Consider the following 21,928-nt stretch of genomic DNA (forward strand, 5'->3'; position numbering starts at 1 on the left):
GCTGACAGGAAGCAAGGGACTAGAAAGAGGAGGAAAGGAGAACATTCTTAAAGAATAGAGACATGAACTGTTCAGAGTGCACCGAGAGTGCATTGAGAAGAAGTCAGTCAGAGGGATGCTTTGGTATGATTCAGCAGTTCACCTCCGGTGGGTAGGATGCAGCCGAACGTGAGGAACATGGCTAAGTCATTAACTGCTAGGCTGGTTCTTAGACAGAGTCTGACTTGTGTGAGAAAGAGGGGAGCTAACTCAAGTATCAGGAGTTAGCCACTAGCTGGCAGTCCCACTTTTTCAGTTCAATGAAGCTAATGGCATCAGTCAACCTCATAAATATCTCAGAAACATATGTGCTGTCATTTGCAAATCACATTAGAGTGTAAACATATTAATTGACTCAATTAATAGTATAACATCGGCATTACATGGTCTGTTTCTCATGTACAATATGTATGTGTGCATACCTATATGAATTGCCAATAAAAGTGATCTCTGACAGTGAAATAATCCACCTATATATTGCTACTTTTATCATGTTGCTATTTTTTCCTCCTCACCAGGCAAGCATCCATTTTACATTTAGTCATTTAACAGACACTCTTATCCAGAGCGACTTACAGTACAGAGGCAAGTAGGGTGAAGTGCCTTGCCCAAGGACACAATGTCATTTTAGCACGGCGAGGAATCGATCCGGCAACCTTCTGATTACCAGCCCAACTCCCTCACCGCTCAGCCATCTGACTCCCCAATTTTAAGAGGTTATACATGTCACATGATGTCACCCCACCCCAAACAATGCTCATACTGTAGCTGACACCTTGCCTACAGAAGGTAAAGCGATGGGTACATCTAGAGGGGCCTAACTGAGTATGAGGGTGTAAAGGTTAGAGGGAGGATTCTTTCACACGCAAATACAAATGTCTGAGCCAAGAATAAACGAAGGTCCACTTTTTCCTGTACAAGTGCACAACTTGTTGACCAAGTATCAAGCTGAGATTGATGGATGGAGCTCTCATAGGTCAGCTTGCAGTATATGCTCAGTCACGACTCATCACAAATGTATTTATTAAGCACTACTGTGGCACAATGTTCATTCACAAATCCAAGAAGACTATTCACGGCATGTTTCTCAAAGCATGATAAGTATTGATGAGTCCATATATAGGTTTAATCTATGCATAACTTCATTATGACCATCATTCTAAAAAGTTTAATGTGAGCATCTTACAGTTTCCCCCCACATATTATAGCCCCATGTATGTGCATTTTCACAGTTAGTTGCCAACAGTTATCCAATTGACAGTATTTTCTACTTAAAGAGGAAATTAAGGTTGTAATGCTCAGTTCAGTGATCTGCATTTCTTTTTTAGAAAATACCTGCTTAAGGAAATATACAGTGGTTCATGTCACAGGATGTCCATTTAGCCAGCAAAGAGATCAGTACTGTACATTCCATGACCCATATGTTATACTTGGTCTTCACAAGTACACATCACAAAATCAGTTTGGAGAGAAACATTACACAATACTGTAGCAGGTGCAGTCTGTCTTTCGCTCCCACTGAGACAACTGTTAAAATGTACGATGCTATCTGCACACTCAACAAGAAGATGCATACAAGCATTTGAATTTCATTCATTTAATTTAAGATACTTGCTGATATTTCAGGGTAAAGGTTTAATATACAAGTTTATCTAAGTCTGTTTTTGAGTAAACACCTATTACAAATAAAGGATACATGTTTTTAATCTCCAAAGTTGGCTGTATATTTATGTATGGAATCGTAATTGTGTGCATATTGTAGTAGCCTATAACTAGTCAGGAATTTAAGTATAGCTACTCTACTCAAAAGCTATAAAAATATATATTTTACAAGTAAGCAACTAAGGAAACAATAAATATTTGGCTTGATATATTATTCTGATCTAACAAGCATAACTTTTTTGTACAGCATTAATTAGCTAACCAACGTGACAGCTGTAGTGATCAAGGGCAATGCGCCAAAATGATATTAATCCAGTTCACTCACCTTATTCCTAAAACGATTCCAATTTGTTTTGCCTTGTTTGAGGTCCACGCTTGACAGGTGCGGTCTCTTTTAATAATGTTTTCTAGAAAAGAGCCAATTGACAAAACGAGTTGTCAGGAGGGTATACCATGCGTCCTGAATGTGAAAGATGGAATTAAGCTCCGTCCACAAGTGTAAGTGCATAGGACAAGGTAAAAAAGGAATTGGAATAAGGAGGGGGGGAAGAAATTAAGCAACGCTGGGGAAAAAGTGCACAGCCCACTTTCTTCTTTGTTCCCGCACTTTCAACGTGCAGTTTTCGATGATGGAAGGAAAGTGGGTTGGGTGATAATTTAATAGTATGGGCAAATCAATAGCATGCACCTAGACACGTAAGAAATGCAACTAGTATATAATTATACTTCTTTAAAAATATTTACTAACAACTATACATAGACCTAAAATCTACAAATGACGTTATTCAGGTGGAGTCATTACCACTGACTTTGGATAGCATCCCCAGTGGAGAGTAAGACAAAGATGTTGCTGAGGAGAGGAACTAAGACACCGACAACGAACCCATACGGTGTTACTGTACACACGTTAAATTGAAATTTACAATTTAATTCAATGAAACAACGAAATATAAATTCCACTCATTAATCAGTTCTATCTGTCGTACATTTTTATCATGTTCTAGTTTTTGGCTTACAGTTCCCTATGTGAATGGGAGGAAATCCTTGATGTCACTAACTGCATCATATTTCCAGTTATTGAAACCAGTCTTGATCGAGCCTATTCCAATAATTGGATTTAAATGATGCAATAATGCAAAAGTGCTTAAAATGACTAAACAAGATACCTAAATCCCTGTAGCCTAATGAGCAGTTTCAAGATTTTTTTGTGTGAGGAATAAACTGTTTATCAGACACGTGATTAATTTAATCGTCTGACATAAAATGGCCACTGAATAGATCAGTTTGTATCTATTTAAAACATAGGCTGCAGTAAAATCGTGGTCAAAAGTGATTAATTATATATAATTATCCTCATTACTTACTGGTGAACAAAGATATTACTTGGGCATACCTAATCTGGTAGTTTTAAGACATGGATTTCATCACATGCTTGGGTTCCTTGGAATATTTGTTATCAACCCTGTTACGAACAGCCAGGACTCATCACAGTTGGATGCACAATGGATATTTTTCTGAAAAACCCATGAAACTGCCCATAGGTCCCATAGGACCCAAGAAAAAGTCGGCTATTGGGCCCATTGAAGGTCTGAGATGAAAGAGATAAAAGAGACTCGATGACACAGCAGTAATATGGAAATCTTGAGGCCGTGACAAGACGTCAGCCATGACTTATGCTTGCAATGCTGACCGCTTGTGGACAGAGGGTGGACATTGGCCACCTGTAACTATTTTAGTGGCTTGATGTCAGGAACGAATGGACAGGGAACAGGGTGTAGTGGAGGAGTGTGGAGCAAGAGGCCTTGGGTGAATACGGCTTTGTACATAGCCTTGCCTAGTTGACAGCCGTGGTCGAGTGGCGGGCTGGGGAGGAATTTAACATATAGGCATGGGTGGGACAGTCAACATGGATGCTAAGCAGACTGTGTTCATGAGTGCAGGCTGCCACCCACCTGTAGGGGTGACAATGAGCTCATCTTCAAGACTGGTGGTTTTACTACAGCACTTTTTTTTACTCATTTAAGCCAATTTTGTTTTTTACTATGTAATTGTTTTCATGTGAAGGACTAGATTGGATTATATACAAAAATTGTAAATCCAACAGATGATACTAACAAAATGTTTGTGGGGCAGGCTATGTAATGTTACCTGATAATGGTTGGAACCAGAAAGGATCTGCCATCTCAGAACCACAAGTGCGCTCTGGCAAGTAGATGTTATTTTCTGGATTTAGCCATCAGGTGTTTCAGCAACATCACTGGTGAAACAGTGGTTTTGGTTTCCTGTTTGGTCAATAGAAAGGTAGCCAAACCAGACAGCAACAGAGAGAACCTCTGTGAAGGCTAAGCTGACACAGTCATTTCCTCCAGCAACAAAAATGTGCAGTTCCATAGTCTCGGAACTATGTTAAGTCTGCTTGAACAAAAGAAAATCTGTAAATATTTCTACTTTAGTCTATTTTCTCATAGCAGTAGTTTGCAAAACCTAAACACTCCACTATTATATTGGTAACATTAAGGCACTCAAGACCTCTCTTGGAGTCTCAATAAGTCACATTGGTGACCAACATCAATATACCAAAATGTGTGTGGAAAGTAAATGTGTCTTACTTACGTACTAAACTATGGAAAATATATTGTTTACTCTTACTTTAGAGAAAAAAACACTTTACTTTAGTTTTAAAAAAAAACTCTTTACTCTTGTAAATGGATGTTCAACTTAACAAGAAGTAGAATAATGAAACATTGTAAACCATTATCTCCAAACAGTTCCAACATTTAAACATGCTGACATCACATCAAGTCACAATCCTACCACCATGACTGCCACCTTGTGAGAAATAGTCAGACTACATGTACTGCATGAAGCACAGCTGCCATCCCTGAGAATCAAGGCAGCGGTATTTCAATGGAAAATGTGATACATATGCCCGATAGACCCATGGAAGACCTGGTAAATCACACACAGTCCCTAAAAACATGAAACGTTCTTCATTGTTTATATTTAGCCAGTTTAAAATGCCAAAACACGCTCCCATCTTCTATGGTTTGGACGCTAAGGTCCTCTCCCACTCCACCTCCACAACTTTGTACAGCTCCATCGTGGCTTTGGCGTCCTCCACCGAAGAATGTCCTTTTCTCCCAGTCTGAGGAAACAAGAGCCATTCCTACTTACATTCAACAGCACAGCACACAGTCAGCCTGCAAATCAAGGACATGTTTTGTCCTGTTCCTATTCAGCTAAGCATGTTTTAAGAGCAAAGTACACATCTATAGGAGCATCTTTAATTTGAAGAGACAGTATGTAAACCATTACGTAAAAAAATATATTGGTGGCCTTATAATGCACTATAGTTGAGAAAACTCAAATGTAAACAGTAGAATGCATGCTGTGTAGAGTATAGGCTAATTTCTCACAATCCCATTTAATTGGTTAACATTTCCTTACCTGAATGTCCCGGTTGAACAATGCCTTGGTAAGTCTTTTCAGAGAGGCACACCCTTTCTCTGGAAACCCAGCCTTCTTGTTGAGAAGGGGGATGTGGGAAGTGTCCCTCGTCATGCGGGCTGGATGACCATAACTCAGCGCCTTAAAATCATTGTGGATGGCATGTCCTATCACCACCTTACCTGCAAGGATCTTCAGTATCTACAGGGTTATAAGACAGAAGCAAAAACTGTTATAGAAGATATTATAAGTTGCTATGACTATTATGTTGCTGTTTGCTACTAACTTAATAGTACCTACCATTTCTACGATGCAAGTGATATACTGATACTATTTTTGACTAGAGGCAACATCATAGAAATGGAAGCCTTTTCATACAGTTCCAATCTGCTTAAACAATTATGAAGAAGTAAATACAGCAGGTGTTGGTTTGTCATGAATGTGTCACCACATTTCAAATCGTCTGCATTTGAAATTTGGTCGCTTACCTCCTTCTTGGCTTCTTTGAAGGTTATGGCTTTAGCCATGTGTGACCAGGTGATGCCACTCCACCGGGTGCGAAAGTCAGTGACCGGATTGCCGGGCTTGATGTACTTGTCATATATCACGTCTCCATCGTAGGAGACAATACTGCAGCGTGCCAGCTCACTGTTGCGACCCTTAGGTCCCGTGCCCACCATCTCACAGTCCATGGCAACGTACTTTAGGGGGTTTCCGAATGGTGCGGACCCATCAGAGACATGGGCAGAGTGCGTATGGCTCCTCGATGCTGAAGGCGAGAGACCTGGGGTGATGGTTTTAGTGAAGACAACCGATTTGCTTGATTGCTCTTGTTTGGCAGTGTTCTTCACAGTGATGGTCAAAGGTGCTGAGCTACTTGAGGACGCGGCAGGTTTCAGGGTAGGATTGACAGCGGGAACCGCACTGGTCCTGTGAGATGAACTTTTGTTGTGTTTGGCACTGGGTAGAGATTTGTGTGTAGGCTTCGCCCCATTAGGACAAGGTTGCTTTCCCAGATGGTTATGCCCTTTTTCATGAAGGTACTGGTTCCGCTTGTTCTGAAAGTAATCCTTTCCCTTTATGTATTGCTTTCTTTTGAGGTTTTTGTTTTTCCCTGCTGATGCCCTGCTCCCACCATTGCTTTCAAAGTTTATGTTTACTTTTATATCTGACATGTTGGAGGGTATATATACTAAGGCATGTAGTATTTAGGCTCGGTAAGATCAGCATATGCTAAATAAATCAACAAACAAGATGAATGGGGGTCATAAAAAGGAGTAAACTCATCTCCAGTCCATATCATCATCCGTTTGTATGGAAGTAATAGCAACCTGAAGGAAAAGTTACAAACATGATAAAGCACAATGTTACAATTCTAGTAGCTACGCCGTGATTAACAAACATGTGCCGAAATCAGTGACCTATCGAAAACGGTGAATGTTCGATTCCGAACATCAAACCTAACCTTAACCTTAACATTTGCTGAACAGTGTGGCAATCCGTTAGAACCACCCCCTGGTCACAGTTTTCGATGGGTCACCGATTTCGGCACAACACCGAAAAACAAAAGCACCTGACTGTAGTTCGAAATATAGCTAGCTACTTGCCACGTTAGGTAGGCTACATATGATGTATCAGCAACAAAGAATTCTGCTGTAGTACAGTACAGTAGCTGACTAACTTGGCTTATTCCTGTACAGTACGTATTCACTGAGAAAAGACACGGTTAATGAATGTCAAATCTCTGTATCAGTGATATTTGCACATCCCTGCTTGAAACAATCCATGTTGCTTCACATAACTCATCATGAGGTTCATTATAATTACACTGAATATCTTAGTGCTACATCAAATAAATATGTTAAAAGTTTATTTAGATACGAAAAAGACCGTACTTGCCTATGAACAGAGAGAACCCACGCTAAATGTATCTTTTTCCGATGTGATCCTTCTTCTTCTTTGGGTTCTGACTGGCGGAACGCATCCAACTGTAATGTACATCGCCACCTACTGTGCTGGAGTGTGAAGACAATCACGGCCTACAAGCATTGTTATTCTCCACAACCAAGTGTCCTTACAGGCACGATAGGTAGCTAATGTTGTCGTTGAAAAGCACCGTTTGTCATATTTGCTTAAATAAACTTAACATCCTGACAGCAAACAATAAATCTAAATGGTTGACATTAAATGAAATCAATCCCAATATCTGTGGGCGTCGCTGGACTGTAATAAACACGACCAATCCTACACAACCAATCCCCACAACAGTTCCCTTTGGAGGAATACACACTTGACACAATGTGGAGCTAAAATAGAATGTGGAAGATACACGTCTGTCTCTGCAACAACTCACTCCAACCCAAAAGGTGGCGGTAATGCACCAACCGCCGTTACACATCCCATAGATGAAGAAACGGGTGTTTGAAGTTATTTCTCAAACGTCGTCTGAAACGATGAAATAAACTCATGAGTAGTGTTAATAAGTGTCACGTTGCGTGGCGACACAGTTGATGACAAAGCTACGTCCGAGGCCGGGATGAGCTCACCGACACTTTCAACAATCCAGACAAAAGAGCTGTCGAGGAATCTCATTACTTTTCTATCGCTATACAAGCACATATCAGACTCCTACATAATCGTACGTTAACTCTGATTAACACAAATTAAGAAATGTTGTGAACACACTGTATTATCAAACGAGGTTTTGTGGTGTCTTCAGAACTTCGTTGTGCAAACGTTAGTGCTACAACATAACGGAGACTACTGTATTCTTTCTGCAGGAGTTCTTCAGTGAGGAGCTGTGGGAAACGTTGCCTACAAACTGGCAGCAGGCCCTCTGCGACTTATCACCACCACAAATATCAGACCTTTTACTTGACAGAAGTAATGTACATAGAAGGTAGGCTGCTGGATGTGTAAACCTTGTAGCATTCATAGTCTACTGTATACAGAGTGCGTTTTTGGTTGCTAGCGATGGTAGGTTAAAAATGATCTTGCTTTATTTCAGCTATCCTTCAGTGTGGCCTCTTTCGCTCATGGCGTTCCGGGCCACAGCGCACACTCTGGCATTTCCTAGGATGCCCCGGTCGACCACAAAAGAAGTTGGCACCTTGAAGCCAGAGGAATTTCAAGAGAACCAGAGTCAAAGCTCATTGTTGGGACACATATTTAGGAAACATGTCAAACCAAAGAAGCAGCATGAGATACGCAGACTGGGCACGGTAAGACATTTTAGATGTTATTGTTTATTCTTTGCATATTCTTTCTTTCTGTATTAGCAATTCCATTATATCTGTTTGACAACTCTTTCTCTTTGCAGTTGGTGAAGCAAATATGTGACGTGACAGGATGCATGCGTGTTGTGGATGTTGGTTCTGGGCAGGTAATGTAATCTACATTAATCAATTGGGTTGCAAATCCAAAAGAAATATGACGCATTATCACACCACTCCTAAATCGTTATACAGTTGTCTGTACAATGATGGTGTCCCTTCCCTCTGTTCTTTTTAGGGTCATCTGTCTCGTTTTCTGTCGTTTGGCCTTGGCATTTCTGTGACTGGGATTGAGGCTGACGCTACACTGGTTGCCATGGCGTCCAAATTTGATGGACAGCTACAGTGCACGTTGGAAAAAGAGAAGAAAAAGGTTGTTTTGCTGAATGCCATGTTTCCCAGATAAGTTTAGTTAATTGAAAATGTAATTGTTTTGCTTGACTAATGCAGGGATGCAGTGCATGTTTTGTGGTTTGCTCCTGTTTTCAAATGCATCATCTCTTCCAGAACAGCTCTCTCCTGCATTCTGTTCCTGGCCCCTCACCTAGCCATGTGACAGGCTGGATCAACCCCAAGGAATCATGGGAGGTTTTCATCAAGCAGCTTGGATTTAGTGATTGTGTTGCTGAGGATCACATAGGTGCAACCTTCAAGAAAAGTCAATGGGAGTCCATGTTTGTTCCTGAACAGAAACATTTACATGGAGATCAACCTCTGTCGGCAGCCAATTCAGACTCAGACCAGACACCATTGTCACTGGAGAACGACGATGATAGGATGTTAAATACTAGCTATGCAATCCACAATACCATGTCAAAAAATGCTCAGGAATCAGAATGCCAGTCAATGTCGTCATCTTCTCCAAAACGTTTTTGCAAGATGGAAGCCGGAAAGGAACTATGTGCAGATAGCTACCCATATGCCCACCCCATGTATGAAGAGGAATTACCTCCTGGAGCAGTTGTCTGCCCCAGAGAAAATGAGCCCGGGCACCCAGACTTTGTCCTAACCGGTCTCCATTCCTGTGGAGATCTTAGTGCCACCCTTCTGCGACACTTTGCCAACTGCCCTCACGTACGTGGCATTACCTCAGTGGCATGCTGCTACATGAAAATCACCACCAAAGAGAAGCCCACCCCACCTGGACTCATAGCCCCTCCCCTTTCTTCTACACTTACCAATGAGGTCACACATTGTGAATTTGGATACCCAATGAGCTCTTGGCTGCAGGGATTGCCAGGACACCAGTTGTCTTACAAGTCACGAGAGGGGGCATGTCATGCTATTGAGGACTACATGCAGAGGCTGAGGGAGGACAGCAGTTTATTAAAGACGCACTGTTACCGGGCAGTTTTAGAGTCAGTGATCCGGGGGATAAAGCCTGACATGCGCAGAGCGGGAATCCAGACCATTAAGAAGTCACACCAATTACCCTTCCACGAGTGAGTGTCTGTACAGTAATCAATACAGTCTGTACCTCTACATGTGACAGTTGTATTTCTTTCTAGAAGACAACTGTACTTCCTTTTTTAATGTATTCATTACCTTTTTAAAGATTATCCATGACCTAGACACTAATTCAGACCTAATAGTCTATCCATAATGGCCCCTGGTCCCTCTCCTTCCCTGTGCTTACAGGTATGCCCGACTGGGGCTACCTCGGGTGGGCCTGCCTGCCGACCTGCCCTTGGACACTGGTAAGGTGGAGGCCATGCTGAAGCAGCAGGACAGGGTGGTGGTGTATTTCAGCCTGGCGCTGTTGCTGGCACCAGTGGTGGAGACGCTGGTTCTACTGGACAGGATGATATTTCTGCAGGAGCAAGGTAAGGACATCATTAGATTGAATTGTTACCAAGGACTTGAGAACAATTACTGAAATGATAGATTTAGATAACTTTCATTTTTGGAAACCTCCCTTGCTTTTAATGTGTTCCACTGTCGATTACTATAATCATTGCATTGACAAATTAGTATTTGTCTCCCCCCTTTAGGTATTGAAAGTCAACTGGTGCCAGTGTTTGACCCTGTGTTCTCACCCCGAAACCTGGTACTGGTAGCACTGAAGCCCAAAAGGGACCAAGGAAAAACCAAAAACCTTCCTAACCCAGGACATTTTTAAAACTTGTTTGGTTTTGATAATGGCTGTGGGCCTTCTCATCCCCCTGAGAACAGAGACAAAACCATTGGCCCAAGGACCTTACAAACGGCTATAAAAACAGACAAAGTGGTAAGATTAAATGCTTTGGAATTCAACCATTTTTTTTAATTTGGTAACATCAGTCAGGGGTTGTTAGGATTTGTAATGTGCAAGACTTAGACATTTCTGTACAGTGTACATATTTAAATAAACCAATGCTTGTTAACACATTATTAAGACCATCACAAGGGTTTGTTACTGGAGTTTCCATGTGTTGGGATTTGCCAAGTCAAATTACTGAAAGACAAGTGACTGTTACATAATTAAGGAAGCATCCAGCCATTATGTGTAGTATTAGGTGGCTTGAGACTACTGTGTTTTAAGCCTTTAGAAGCTTTTGTTCCTGCTGAATGCACCGTGGCCCACTTGTATTAATGAAGACACAGGATCTAACACATGCACTTACTCCTTTGTATGGGAGGCACGTGCATGTGTTGGATTGTGGTCAAGATTTGCAGTTTGTGGCTGGGCATATTCTAAGAGGTCACAGCAGTAACAGATAAAATACCAACAATTGGCATACCCAGGTAGAATTATGGCTCAAATTAACACACTGCTATGATAAATTCTGTGACATCTTTGATTTGATCAGGACGTCATCTAGAAACTGAATGCGTAATGGCATGTTGAAATGACAGCAAGTCTAGAAGTGGTATTACATTTGTGAATTTTAATTTGTCCCATAAATATTTGAAACCGTCAAAAGCAGAGAAAGTGACATCTTAACTTGGTATAGAGATTTGCAGGTATTCTTGATTCAGTAAAAGGGAAATGAGTAGTAAAAAGCCACCTCACTGCTGCTTTCAGCACTCATTCCTTCATGCTCTCCACAAAGAATTCATTACAGGCCACAGTTAGTGCAGCAACCAAGACCACAAATTCTTGGAAGTCAACTTCACCATCACGGTTCTCATCCAGGTCCGTCATTATCTTCTCCACCACCAATGGGTCCTTACTGGCCTGAGTGGAAATAAAGTATTATATTCATACGCCATGATTGTTGCAAGTCTAAATGTGAGTTCCCATGAAAAGCCTGTGAATTCTTCACAACAGCAGCCATCTCATCCTTAATTCTTGCCCTCAACAGTTAAGATAGGAGCCTCATGCAGAGCAAAAAAAGGCCAACAAACCATGCCCCACAAATCAAAACTTACTGCCAGAAAGTCACCAAGTTCTCCTTGCAACAGACTCTTCAATTCTGCTTTGCTCAGCTTGTATTTGTCCCCCTCTTTTGAAGAGTAGGAATGAAACACTGTTATGAGGCCTTCCATTGCACTCTCAAGTTTGGAACCCATGTCAAGTTTTGTATACGAATACCTGGGAAACATGTTAGAGATTGAACAGTTCAGTTAGCAAATTGTTAACTCCTTATCGACACAAATTCAAACTTCAACTGGATATTCAAATCCAGAATCCTACATCCTGATGCAATCCATTGAGGAACTACAAAGAGAATAACCATCCCAATTTTAAATTGGCATCTGACTGTATCCAAAAAGTGGTAGGCTACATCTTAACTCTCCACTCACTGACAGTTACAATGGCTTGTATCTGCAATTAGTGAGGACAAGAACCTAAAATGTGGTGTCCTGTAAGCCTAGGTGACGTGTAGGTGCAGGGCTGTAACTGGACATTTCCCTACACAAGTCCTTTTGACATAGGATTCACCATCACAAGAAAAGGGATGCAGTTACTGGTTGCAGATGAAAACACAGTAAACATTTAGTAAGGTCTTCTTGCATACGAGACTGGCTGATCCTGCTTTTCTTGGTACCAAGATTAACCCTTTCCTTCAAGATCAAGTGTCTCAGATTATGGATGGTTTCCCATGACAGGCTGTTGAATTTTCTTCTTAATGTGAGACATTGTCACATGAATAATGCACAATAGGCTCCCGTGTGTGAGAGAAAGGGGAGACAAGTGTTGCCATCCTTATGTAACTGAAGCTCTATAGGAGAAGGGCAAATGTTTGATGCTTACAATTGCAGCTCGCCATGTGCTAACCTTCATTTTGCAATACATTAAACGATTGGAGAACTCAAATATATTGCATGTTGTGCCATTAATTTGGGTAACTTGAACTGAGGAAAAATAAAATTCAACTTGATGCACTAGACTTTAATGCAATTCATTAGAATATCTAAAACTCCGATTGTATAACATAGCATATGAGGGTCACCAACTAACTGGCGTTACAACACAAGTTTAACAACTTCAAATCAATGACCATCGTCTATCAAAGTTTTTTGAGAGAAATTATTAGCGTTAAATGTTTTCCTCTCAACGACGTCGTCTCCTTAAGGCTGCATGTCTGACAAACTTTCAGAAAATTCAAAATGTCACACGAGTAACTCGCATTTTCACTCACCTCAACGACGAAGACAAAGATGCGACTTCAAACAACACCTCATCTCAGCTGTTTTATGGCGGCCCGGCCGTTTACCACCTGTGTGAATGAATCAAAATCAGGCGCCTCCCCCCAGCCCAAACGGTACTGATACTGCACATGCAGCTAAGTAACTCTGCCTTTTAAGGCAATGATAGAATTCAGACGAAATGATCGACGTAGTCTGTCTTCACTACTGCTACAGATAACAACATTAGTTGACCTCTGAAACTGCTGACACTGCCTGAGAACTAATCAACACAACTGGTTCCCTATCAAAACAATTATTCGGACAGTTTCACGCCAACATTTAGAGCATAATATCTAAAACAATAAACCTACATGCAGATTTAATTTCAAAACATGAAAAGTAGGTCTACGGTATAGTTTGATATTATTTTGGAATTTGAGTTTTATTTTAAATGACAGGACGTAAAATACACATATTTGATCTTACTTTAAAAACGTGGCAAATTACATGGTTTAGAGCTACAAAAGGTGAATTAACGTTTATGTTGGCCTACAAAAATTTATCGTTTATTATATTGTTAACTAAGCCATACCTTTTATTTTCATAAGGATGATGCAAATTCAATGCTGATAAAATACTGCCTTAAACTTGAACTTCCGGGGTAGATTATTCAATGCAAAGCAAGCATTTACATGTCATTCAGTTGAACTTCTGTTGCAGTGCAATTCACTTTACATGACAGGATTAGCTGTATGCAGAACTAATGAGTCTTGGTGGAAATCATTTATCTAGCTGTAGTCATGTCATGGCCACAATAGCTGGGCTCTGGGCTGGCTGGAGTGACCTCACTTGAGTAAATGCCGACCTTAGTAACCCAGATACCTTTCCCTTTTGTGTTGGAAACTGAAGATGGCATCTCTTATTACTGATTGAGCTCCAGTAAAACCAAGAATGTGAACTTCTAACAACCTGTGTATTTGTTTTAGTAAAAATGATCAACACAATGAACACCATTTTCTAAATAAATGTAAGCAGAATATTTGTATGAAGGGTCATCTGGAAATGTCAACAATTTCAAAAATATAAACATTTGTATAAATACATACAGTGCAAAGTATAACAGAACAAAATGTTCAGTCTGATGTCCAACATGTCTGCCAGTTTCTGTGATGGTTCTACTCTTCTTGTGCGTAACTCTACAAATTCACCAAAGATTGTGAAATGATGTCATCTACTGGTCTTCTGAGTCAAATGATAACAAATATATTTGAGTGAAATGCTGTTTTAAGATATTATTATAAACATACAGACTTTTGTAAAATACTATTGCAGAACATATTGGAAAAAAAAATTAGATAGGCCTCATCAAGTCTCAAGAATGTGGAAAATCAGCAGGCTGGTCCCATATGTCACTTAATGAAAACATCTGCATGACTTCCCATCATATATGTGGCATGCATGCCCTTTACCCTGACAGATGACATTCCTCAACAGCGTATGTACCTTTTTACCCAGCAGAGATTGTATACAGTTTGTTTGTGTTTTCACCCAGCAAAACAGATTATATTCAGCTTGTGCGAGATGGGAGGCATCCAAGGGTGGGAGTCTACCAGTGCTGTGTAACAGCTGTCACCACATGTCACTGGCACCTTGCTTGTTATCCACAAGTGCGACAGAGAAGATCCCATTTGAGCTTTTCAATACCTGTCAACGGCCTGTTTCTCTCAGAGTGGAAAAGGTTGCTTCTCTGCCCTGGGTGGCATGAACGATTGATGGCCACTGGGGTAATTGTGTTATTTTCAGTCATCTCAACAAGATATTGGCTGGGATTGCCATTTATAGAAAGCACATCCAACTTCAATCTGACACAGAATGGCCAATAAGCAACTCTGTAAAGACAGAGGTAATCTCAGGGCAAGTATAAGGAGCAACATACTTTCCTTCTTTGGCTTGTGATGGCTACAGACGCTTCTCCAGCTTCTGTTGCTGATTATATTGTGCTCTAAGCAAGCCGGTACGTACACACAAATGCATTCTGTATTCCTTATGTGGCTCTTTGACTGACTACAGGATTAGACCTCTGGATGTTAATCTCTGTACTGCTCACTAAAAGACAATCCGTCTTCAGTGAAATTTTCTCTTTGGAACTCTCCCTCTTCATTTAGCTGGGTCAAAGAACTTATATTGACAAGAATGTAAAGCCAATAGAACGTTCCAACTACCGAAGCACCACCTAGTGGCTGTTACCAAAAGAGCATCAGAGTTTTGCCTCTTGTTCTTCTATTCTCTTTGGCTGGTTGATAGCTATTTCAGGCTTTCCCTCCTCTAGGGGGAGCTCTATAATAGATACAAAACCAACTGAGGAGACCTTTCTACTAACACTAGGAGTTTCCTGCTTTCTAGTCAGATAGGGCTTGCCAAGAACACTTCTAACTTGTGCCCAGAAGAAGGCCTGCTGATTGGCTTGCTGGGGCCACTCAATGTAGGTCTTGGTGTGCAGCATCTTCTTGAGCTTACAATACTTGCTGGGCAAGGATTCTGGGTCAATAGGCTCTTTTACCACCAGAATAACATCACTAAAGGTCTTGCCGATGGCTCTCTGCTGGGCAAAATACAGTTCGTAGTTGCACCAATCGCTGTCCACAAAGTGACGGGAAAGAACAAAGATTACCTGAGGGTGAAAACAATATTTAAGAAAACAAAGTTTAACATACTAGAAAACAAAAAAGAAAGTATTCTGATTTGTAATTTTGTATTTGTTCTGGTATGCCTATACCTTGCCGCTGTTTTCTATATTTTCAATGATGTTGTCAATAATCCATTTTCCTGGCATGAAGTCCCTCTCATGGATACAGAGGTTGTAGGGTGGCTTGCTGGTTTCCAAGCAGGGCAAAAGTTGGTCCCTAACCCAGTCAGCATCATAGTGGCTGTAGGAGATGAAGGCGTCATAGGCAAAAGTCTGGGATTCTGCTGTTCCTTCCTTATGTGCTCTATATTTGGCTCTTATAATCTGATAAGTAGCTTTGATATACCAGGCAACATTAAATTGATAGCACAATAACATCAGCACTAGGACCACTGTTGCTGTAACGACTACACAGATGATGACAACCAGCCTGATATCGCAGGCCACGTGACCAGGGAAATATTCTGCTATTAATGTATTAAGTAGAGCCTCTGGGTGGTAGCATTTGTAGTTTATAGGCCAGTCAGTGATGTTGACCTTTCCCTTTGACATGTTGTCTTGGATAAAGGTGTGAAGATCGCAGGTGCAATGATAAGGGTTGTTCCCAGCCCTCAACTGAGACAATTGAGGCATTTTCTGAAAGGAAGCCATGCTGATGAGCCCAAAAGAGTTACCATCTAATGCCAAAGAGTGTAGTGAGGAGCTTTTCCAATCTGACGGAATGAACTTAATCTTGTTCCCACTGAGTAGTAGTTCTTTAAGGCGAGTGGTTCTCTCAAAGTAATGAATGTTCAGCTGATCCAGGTCACAGTATGAGAGGTCAAGAAACTGCACTGTGGTGGGAAGACACTGTAGGGCATCACTTTCAAATGGGTTATGGTGAGCAATCAAATGAGTGATATTCTGTTTCCAGACACATTTTGTACTCTTCTCAGCTGATCCTAGCTGGTTATTGTTGACATCCAATACCTGTAGCAGTCGGAACTCCTTGGTTAGTGAAGATATGTCTCTCAGGCTGGTGAGATAGTTGGTGCTTAGATTTAAGGAACGAAGAGATGGCATTGTGCCATAGTATTCGCAGCGTTGATTGAAAAGAGCATTGTCAAACAGTCTGTTGTTGGAGACATCCAAATCCTCCACGTGAGACATCTGAAGCCAAGCGTCGCAAGGCACAAAGTTGAAGTTGACATTTTGGATGGACAACTGTCTAATTTTGTTGAACCAGGTGAAGCGCCAGTCAAAACGCAAGATATCTGGATTACTGATATGCCTGAAGATGCACAAAAACATTTATAGTTAGATCAAAAATTCTTGCTACATCTTTTTGCAAAATACACAGAATTCATAGTACATCAAGACAAAACAAAAGTTAAATATGTTTCTCCTATGAAACATGCATCCGATTTGAAAGTGCTTTTGACATGAACAGACTTACCAAAGATCTAGTCTGTCCAGTGAAAGGTCGGTCACACTGGATTCTAAGCCACTATCCTCAAAGGTTGGTGAACGGGCAAAGTCAATATACTGAAGTCTCAGCATTTTAACTGGGCTGACTTGAAGATTCACCAGAGCCATCCTCAAGAGATTCTCATTGTATTTGCCTCTGTGAAACAAGAGCTGATTGGCACTGATATATTTCAGACCACTAAAAATATCATTTTCTCCCATGTAATACTTAAATTCAAAGAGATTTCTGAATTGGAGGACAGTGAAAGTCTTGTTGGCCAGGTCTTGCAACATCATAGTCAGAGCATTTGGTCTTTGATCTATAGCCATGTCAATTCCCATAAACTGTGTCTGTATGACCTCCAAACTGCCAGGTTCATAGTAACTTAGATTGGACGAACACTTAATAGCAAAACTCCGTAGTTTTATGTTTTTCATTGGATGGAAGTCTCCTTTATTTAGACCCTGAACAAGGGGACCACCCATGGAAAGAGTCTGTAGGTGGAGGAATCTAGAAAAGCTGGTGGCTAGGGTGGCATGTTGGTAGATGTTATTAGACATGAAGAGATGTTTTAGATTATTGAGGGGCTGCAAGGCTCTGGCTGGAATTTCCCTTAGGGAGTTGTTGAACAGGTCGAGGTGCTCCAGGAGGAGGTTGAACTGGAAGGCATCATCCTCAATAAGTGAAATGTTGTTGTACTGCAGCTGAAGGATCCGAAGGTTAGGGAGGTGGGAGAAATCATTAATAAGGACAGCAGGAAGTTCGTTATAGGAGAGGTCAACTTCGACAAGAGTGGAAGGCATGTGCTTCCATGGAACGTGATCCAGTCGTCTGCCAAGGCAGTCGGCAGAGCGACCAGAGTTGAAGATGTAACAGGGCTGTCTATCTTCATTTAAACTGGTGGTTGGCGACAGTTTTGGCAATGGTGAAGTAAGTATTCCTAAAAGTAAAGGACTGAACCACAAAAAATGTAGCACCATCATTCTGCATCTGCAAATAAATCAATACGAGTGGAATTAAATCAAAATAGCACATAAACATAATCAAAAAAGAACAAAACACATCCTCTATAAATAAATCCTATAAATTATATGAATTGTAATATCTGTAATTATACAATTTTCTTTTAACAAAAACCTGTGTAGGTCTGTCAAAATGTTTACAATCCAAACAAGCATTTACAGTATCTTCACATGCTGACAAAAGGAGATTATTTTGAATACTCTGCTCTACTCACTTCTCTTCGGATACCTACCAGTTTGAGACGCATTCTACTTAGGTCTGTTAGGCAGACTGCTCATATCATCAGATTCCTCTAATCATAAAATCCTGTCATATTTATACAGTGAGTCTAGGGCTCTAACTATCTTAGGCAATAAAGTCACATGGAGACTGTCACGTTTTAGCATGATGTAGAACAAGCGCAGTACATCTTAAATCCAGACCAGTCTGAGCAGAAGGAGATAAATATTTATAACCATTCATATGGAAAGTTCACAGATTTATTGCTTCCGTTGTCATGGTAAAATTAGGTTAAACATTGAGCTTTTAACCTAGTTCAATGCTATTGACATAGCCTGCATCTATTAATGTGAAACAATGGGTACCTGCTGCGATACATGACTAAATTAGCCATCATTTTTATTTAGAACTTATATTGCATTGTAATTTGATGCTTTCAGCATCTGAGGAAGATGTATGTGTGTTTGGCTTTAATACTACCATAGTAAGACTTTGTATTGAAGTATACTGTGTATATTGATATTCCTGTTATCTATTCTCAACTTACAGGAACACCTTTCAGTGCTGAGCTAAACTAGATACTGTAACTGATTAACTTTTCTGGGCGGGGTATTTCTTGTAATTAGGCCTGTATCCAGTGGTCGGCATGCATTTTGATCATATGTGAAATCGTAACACAATGTATATAATACTATACTCAAACACGACGTGTTTGAGTTAGGAGCACGATCTTTTATCATAAATCAACCTGGAATTGTTAACTACAATAATTACCAGAGATATAACATACATTTATTAATAATATTGATGGCTACATTATTGTGTTTTGTTGAAGTTCATAAACCCTCGGATGAACATTAACTTGCAGAACTTCTGAACCTCTGATAGTGGAAACATGTTTGTTTAATGTAATGTTTTAGGATTAGCTTGATTTCAAAATGTAACTATTATATTTAGTCATCATGCCAACAAAGTTTGCCAATTGGAATTGATAAATTGCCAATTGAAGTATTTGTGGGAAATACTTATAATTCTTTATTTGTATCATAAATTATGAAAAAGGTAATGACAAGTTTTTAAAACTTCATAAAACGCACGCCTTACTTGATAAAACTGTGCAAACAAAAAACTGAACAAACTGAGCAAACTCTGCTGGGAGACATTTGGTCTTAGACTTATGAGTCTCCAGACATCTGGAATACTTCCAAGAAATGTACCATCCTTTGCGAGAGGAATGTTGAGAATTCTGTGTTGAGTAAACTGAAGTGAACTGTATTGAAATTAAACTTCACCTGGCTGCTAGTGTTTGTGTTTGCACTCACCATGATTGGTCTACAGTAACTGGGGTCTACAAATGTTTGACAAGACATTAATTTATTATGAAAATCTATATGTCATACCCATTTTGTTTCTAATATGATATAACTTGTTTCTCCTCCATGAGGAGATCAATGTTTCTACTCTTAGCTATCCAACAATGTTAATATCTGATACGGTTTATAATATTTAACTCTGAAAGGAAGAAAATAACTAAGGAGAACTTACCAGAAGGTGTACTAGATGTACTATTTTAAGCTTATTCTCTTAACAATCAGCTTTTCATTGAGAATGAGGTGTTGCAATTGGGTATGTGTAATAGATATATCTAATCCTCTGAAAAAATCATTCCTTGGCACATAGCAGGGGTATTTCAGTTTTGCTGTATCGGGTACAATCGGCCTCATTGTTTAAAATAATGACTTTTCAGTTCCAGCTTCATAACGCTGCTTTGTCTTTGTGATGCTCTCCTTATCTTTAAGGGTGCATGCAGCCGCATACTGTTCAGACTGTCCTTATAGGACTGAGATTTAAAGAGCAAAGCTTGACTTAATCTGTCATGATCATACACATCACTGATACCCATCAGTGAATCTCACACCTAGTTCCAATATGCAAATGACTAAACAAACCTGAGACTAATAAATAGGTGACATTATCCAGAAAATTCAACCATGATCTACATGTCACTCATTTGTTCCTACTCTTGCATCCCACCATGGTCCTTCTCCTTCTTGATTCCAGATCTTTCTGGGAGCGCTGTTTCTTTTGGGGGGCAATTACTGGTATTCTGATAATCAGTGTTCTGGCTCATAGTCTTTAATCTCTCACAGAGAGCATTAACTAAGAGTGTTTTTATTAGAGTGAACTGACTGCTGTCTTTAGTCAGTTTATTCTTTCAAGTTTCAATGCATGTGCTACACATTTTAATTGCTTGGGCCTTCATATTTGTTAACAAATTTACAAACCCAGTGTACCATCTTAAACACAGTAACCAAATATAACAGAACATAAATGTGCCCTTCGTGGCAGTTAACAAAATGTGTAACTCTATTTTTCATTAACAAGAGGAATGTTACGAATACATCGCGCCGCAATGCTTTTTACACTGTCACTGACACATGTATTTGACTACGTTCTTCGACTTTTTCGAAAGTAGGCCTACTTAGAAATCACAACAAGCAAGTAACACCAATATCAAGTAATCCAAGGTAAACTCTGCAGTGTTTGTATTTTAACTAGCTAAATTTGTTTTTCTTTCAGCCATATTTCTTTGAAGAAGAAAAACTTTACTCACCTAAAGTAGCCTACGATATTAAAGATCGCTTTCAACTCTTACTGTAGGCTATGTATTTTGTCTGTAGACAATTTTTGGTAAATTCATTAAATTTTCAGTGACAGTGATCGATGAGCAGGATAATGCCACGGCATTATGCGTCTGTGAACATTAGGCTACATTTTTACATTTTTCCTGTTTCAGGCATGCGTGGGACTTTGCCAACTGGCCGACGGCGACGTCACATGTTTTTGGATGTATTTTCTCGACTGAACTATCACCTTTTATTGTTATGGTGTAGGTTGAATCTAAGGTTGCCAATTATTGACCGCTAATACGTGATGTGTCGTTCGTGAACAATTCGCACATTTTGTCCGGCATTGCATAGTGACAAAGTTGGCAACCCTAGTTGAATCTTAGTAGAAGTCTTAGAAGGCTTAGATCTCTTCACGATATAATCGTGATAGTAAAATTGGTGTACTTGCCCAACGTGCCTACAATTACAGTTTGTGTTACCTCCGGCCATAACATTAAAAACCAAACCTGACGTGAATGAACCTAAATCTATCGGATCTAAGGTGGTTCCAGACTAGACAGTTTCAAATTGTCAATATAATTGCGGGTGCACCATATTAGGCTATTAAACAGCCAAGAGGTAGAACACGGATCATATCGATTAACCACAATAACCAGTCTTATCCAATAACTTTGGTTAACTTAGGCTATGTAGGTCTGTATTATTCTGAAATCATTATCATCAATGGATTAAATGTTTTAAATAGGCCTATTTAAGTACATTTTGAACATTATATAAACCTAGTGGTTAAAAAAGTTAAATATAGCATCATGCATGTGGTGAATCATCGTTTTTCCGTTGAGTCAGTGTTACAGGAACTTATGTTGAATGAACAACACAGTCCGCGCCTGACATTAGCCTATTTGATGAATCCTTGGATATGTGTGCACAAATCTTCCCCTGGCACATT

The 21,928-nt window shown here is 40.1% G+C and overlaps 4 protein-coding genes across 6 annotated transcripts; 1 reads left to right on the forward strand and 3 right to left on the reverse strand.

Annotated features, from left to right (window-relative positions):
• Nucleotides 1–4,455: 4,455 nt before the first annotated feature.
• isg20l2 (interferon stimulated exonuclease gene 20-like 2) lies at nt 4,456–7,623 on the reverse strand. Of its 3 annotated transcripts, none has more exons than XM_084709294.1 (5): nt 7,502–7,623; nt 7,048–7,187; nt 5,637–6,479; nt 5,149–5,349; nt 4,456–4,846 (listed from the first exon to the last, which is right to left on the reverse strand). In XM_084709294.1, the coding sequence occupies exons 3-5, from the start codon at nt 6,321–6,323 to the stop codon at nt 4,742–4,744; spliced, it is 993 nt and encodes a 330-aa protein (XP_084565420.1). In that variant the 5' UTR covers nt 6,324–6,479; nt 7,048–7,187; nt 7,502–7,623; the 3' UTR covers nt 4,456–4,741. The 3 variants fall into 3 exon arrangements, with proteins under 3 accessions (XP_084565420.1, XP_084565430.1, XP_084565434.1); XM_084709304.1 differs by having other exon boundaries at nt 7,048–7,163; nt 7,502–7,618; XM_084709308.1 differs by having other exon boundaries at nt 5,149–5,220; nt 5,331–5,349; nt 7,048–7,615.
• On the forward strand, nt 7,621–11,114 carry mettl25b (methyltransferase like 25B). Its single transcript, XM_084709269.1, has 8 exons — nt 7,621–7,786; nt 7,929–8,047; nt 8,156–8,369; nt 8,468–8,530; nt 8,659–8,793; nt 8,928–9,862; nt 10,059–10,243; nt 10,412–11,114. Exons 1-8 carry the CDS (start codon nt 7,685–7,687, stop codon nt 10,537–10,539), a joined length of 1,881 nt encoding a protein of 626 aa, XP_084565395.1. The 5' UTR covers nt 7,621–7,684; the 3' UTR covers nt 10,540–11,114.
• Nucleotides 11,115–11,267: 153 nt separating this feature from the next.
• Nucleotides 11,268–13,132, reverse strand: s100a1 (S100 calcium binding protein A1). The gene is made up of 3 exons (XM_084709316.1): nt 12,986–13,132; nt 11,772–11,934; nt 11,268–11,577 (listed from the first exon to the last, which is right to left on the reverse strand). The coding sequence occupies exons 2-3, from the start codon at nt 11,910–11,912 to the stop codon at nt 11,428–11,430; spliced, it is 291 nt and encodes a 96-aa protein (XP_084565442.1). The 5' UTR covers nt 11,913–11,934; nt 12,986–13,132; the 3' UTR covers nt 11,268–11,427.
• Nucleotides 13,133–13,417: 285 nt separating this feature from the next.
• tlr18 (toll-like receptor 18) lies at nt 13,418–21,088 on the reverse strand. Its single transcript, XM_084709322.1, has 4 exons — nt 20,964–21,088; nt 17,096–18,097; nt 15,751–16,930; nt 13,418–15,645 (listed from the first exon to the last, which is right to left on the reverse strand). Exons 2-4 carry the CDS (start codon nt 18,088–18,090, stop codon nt 15,232–15,234), a joined length of 2,589 nt encoding a protein of 862 aa, XP_084565448.1. The 5' UTR covers nt 18,091–18,097; nt 20,964–21,088; the 3' UTR covers nt 13,418–15,231.
• Nucleotides 21,089–21,928: the final 840 nt, after the last annotated feature.

This window comes from Hypomesus nipponensis, chromosome 2 (assembly GCF_054491055.1).
Source record: "Hypomesus nipponensis isolate SF chromosome 2, ASM5449105v1, whole genome shotgun sequence".
Classification (NCBI taxonomy): domain Eukaryota; kingdom Metazoa; phylum Chordata; class Actinopteri; order Osmeriformes; family Osmeridae; genus Hypomesus; species Hypomesus nipponensis.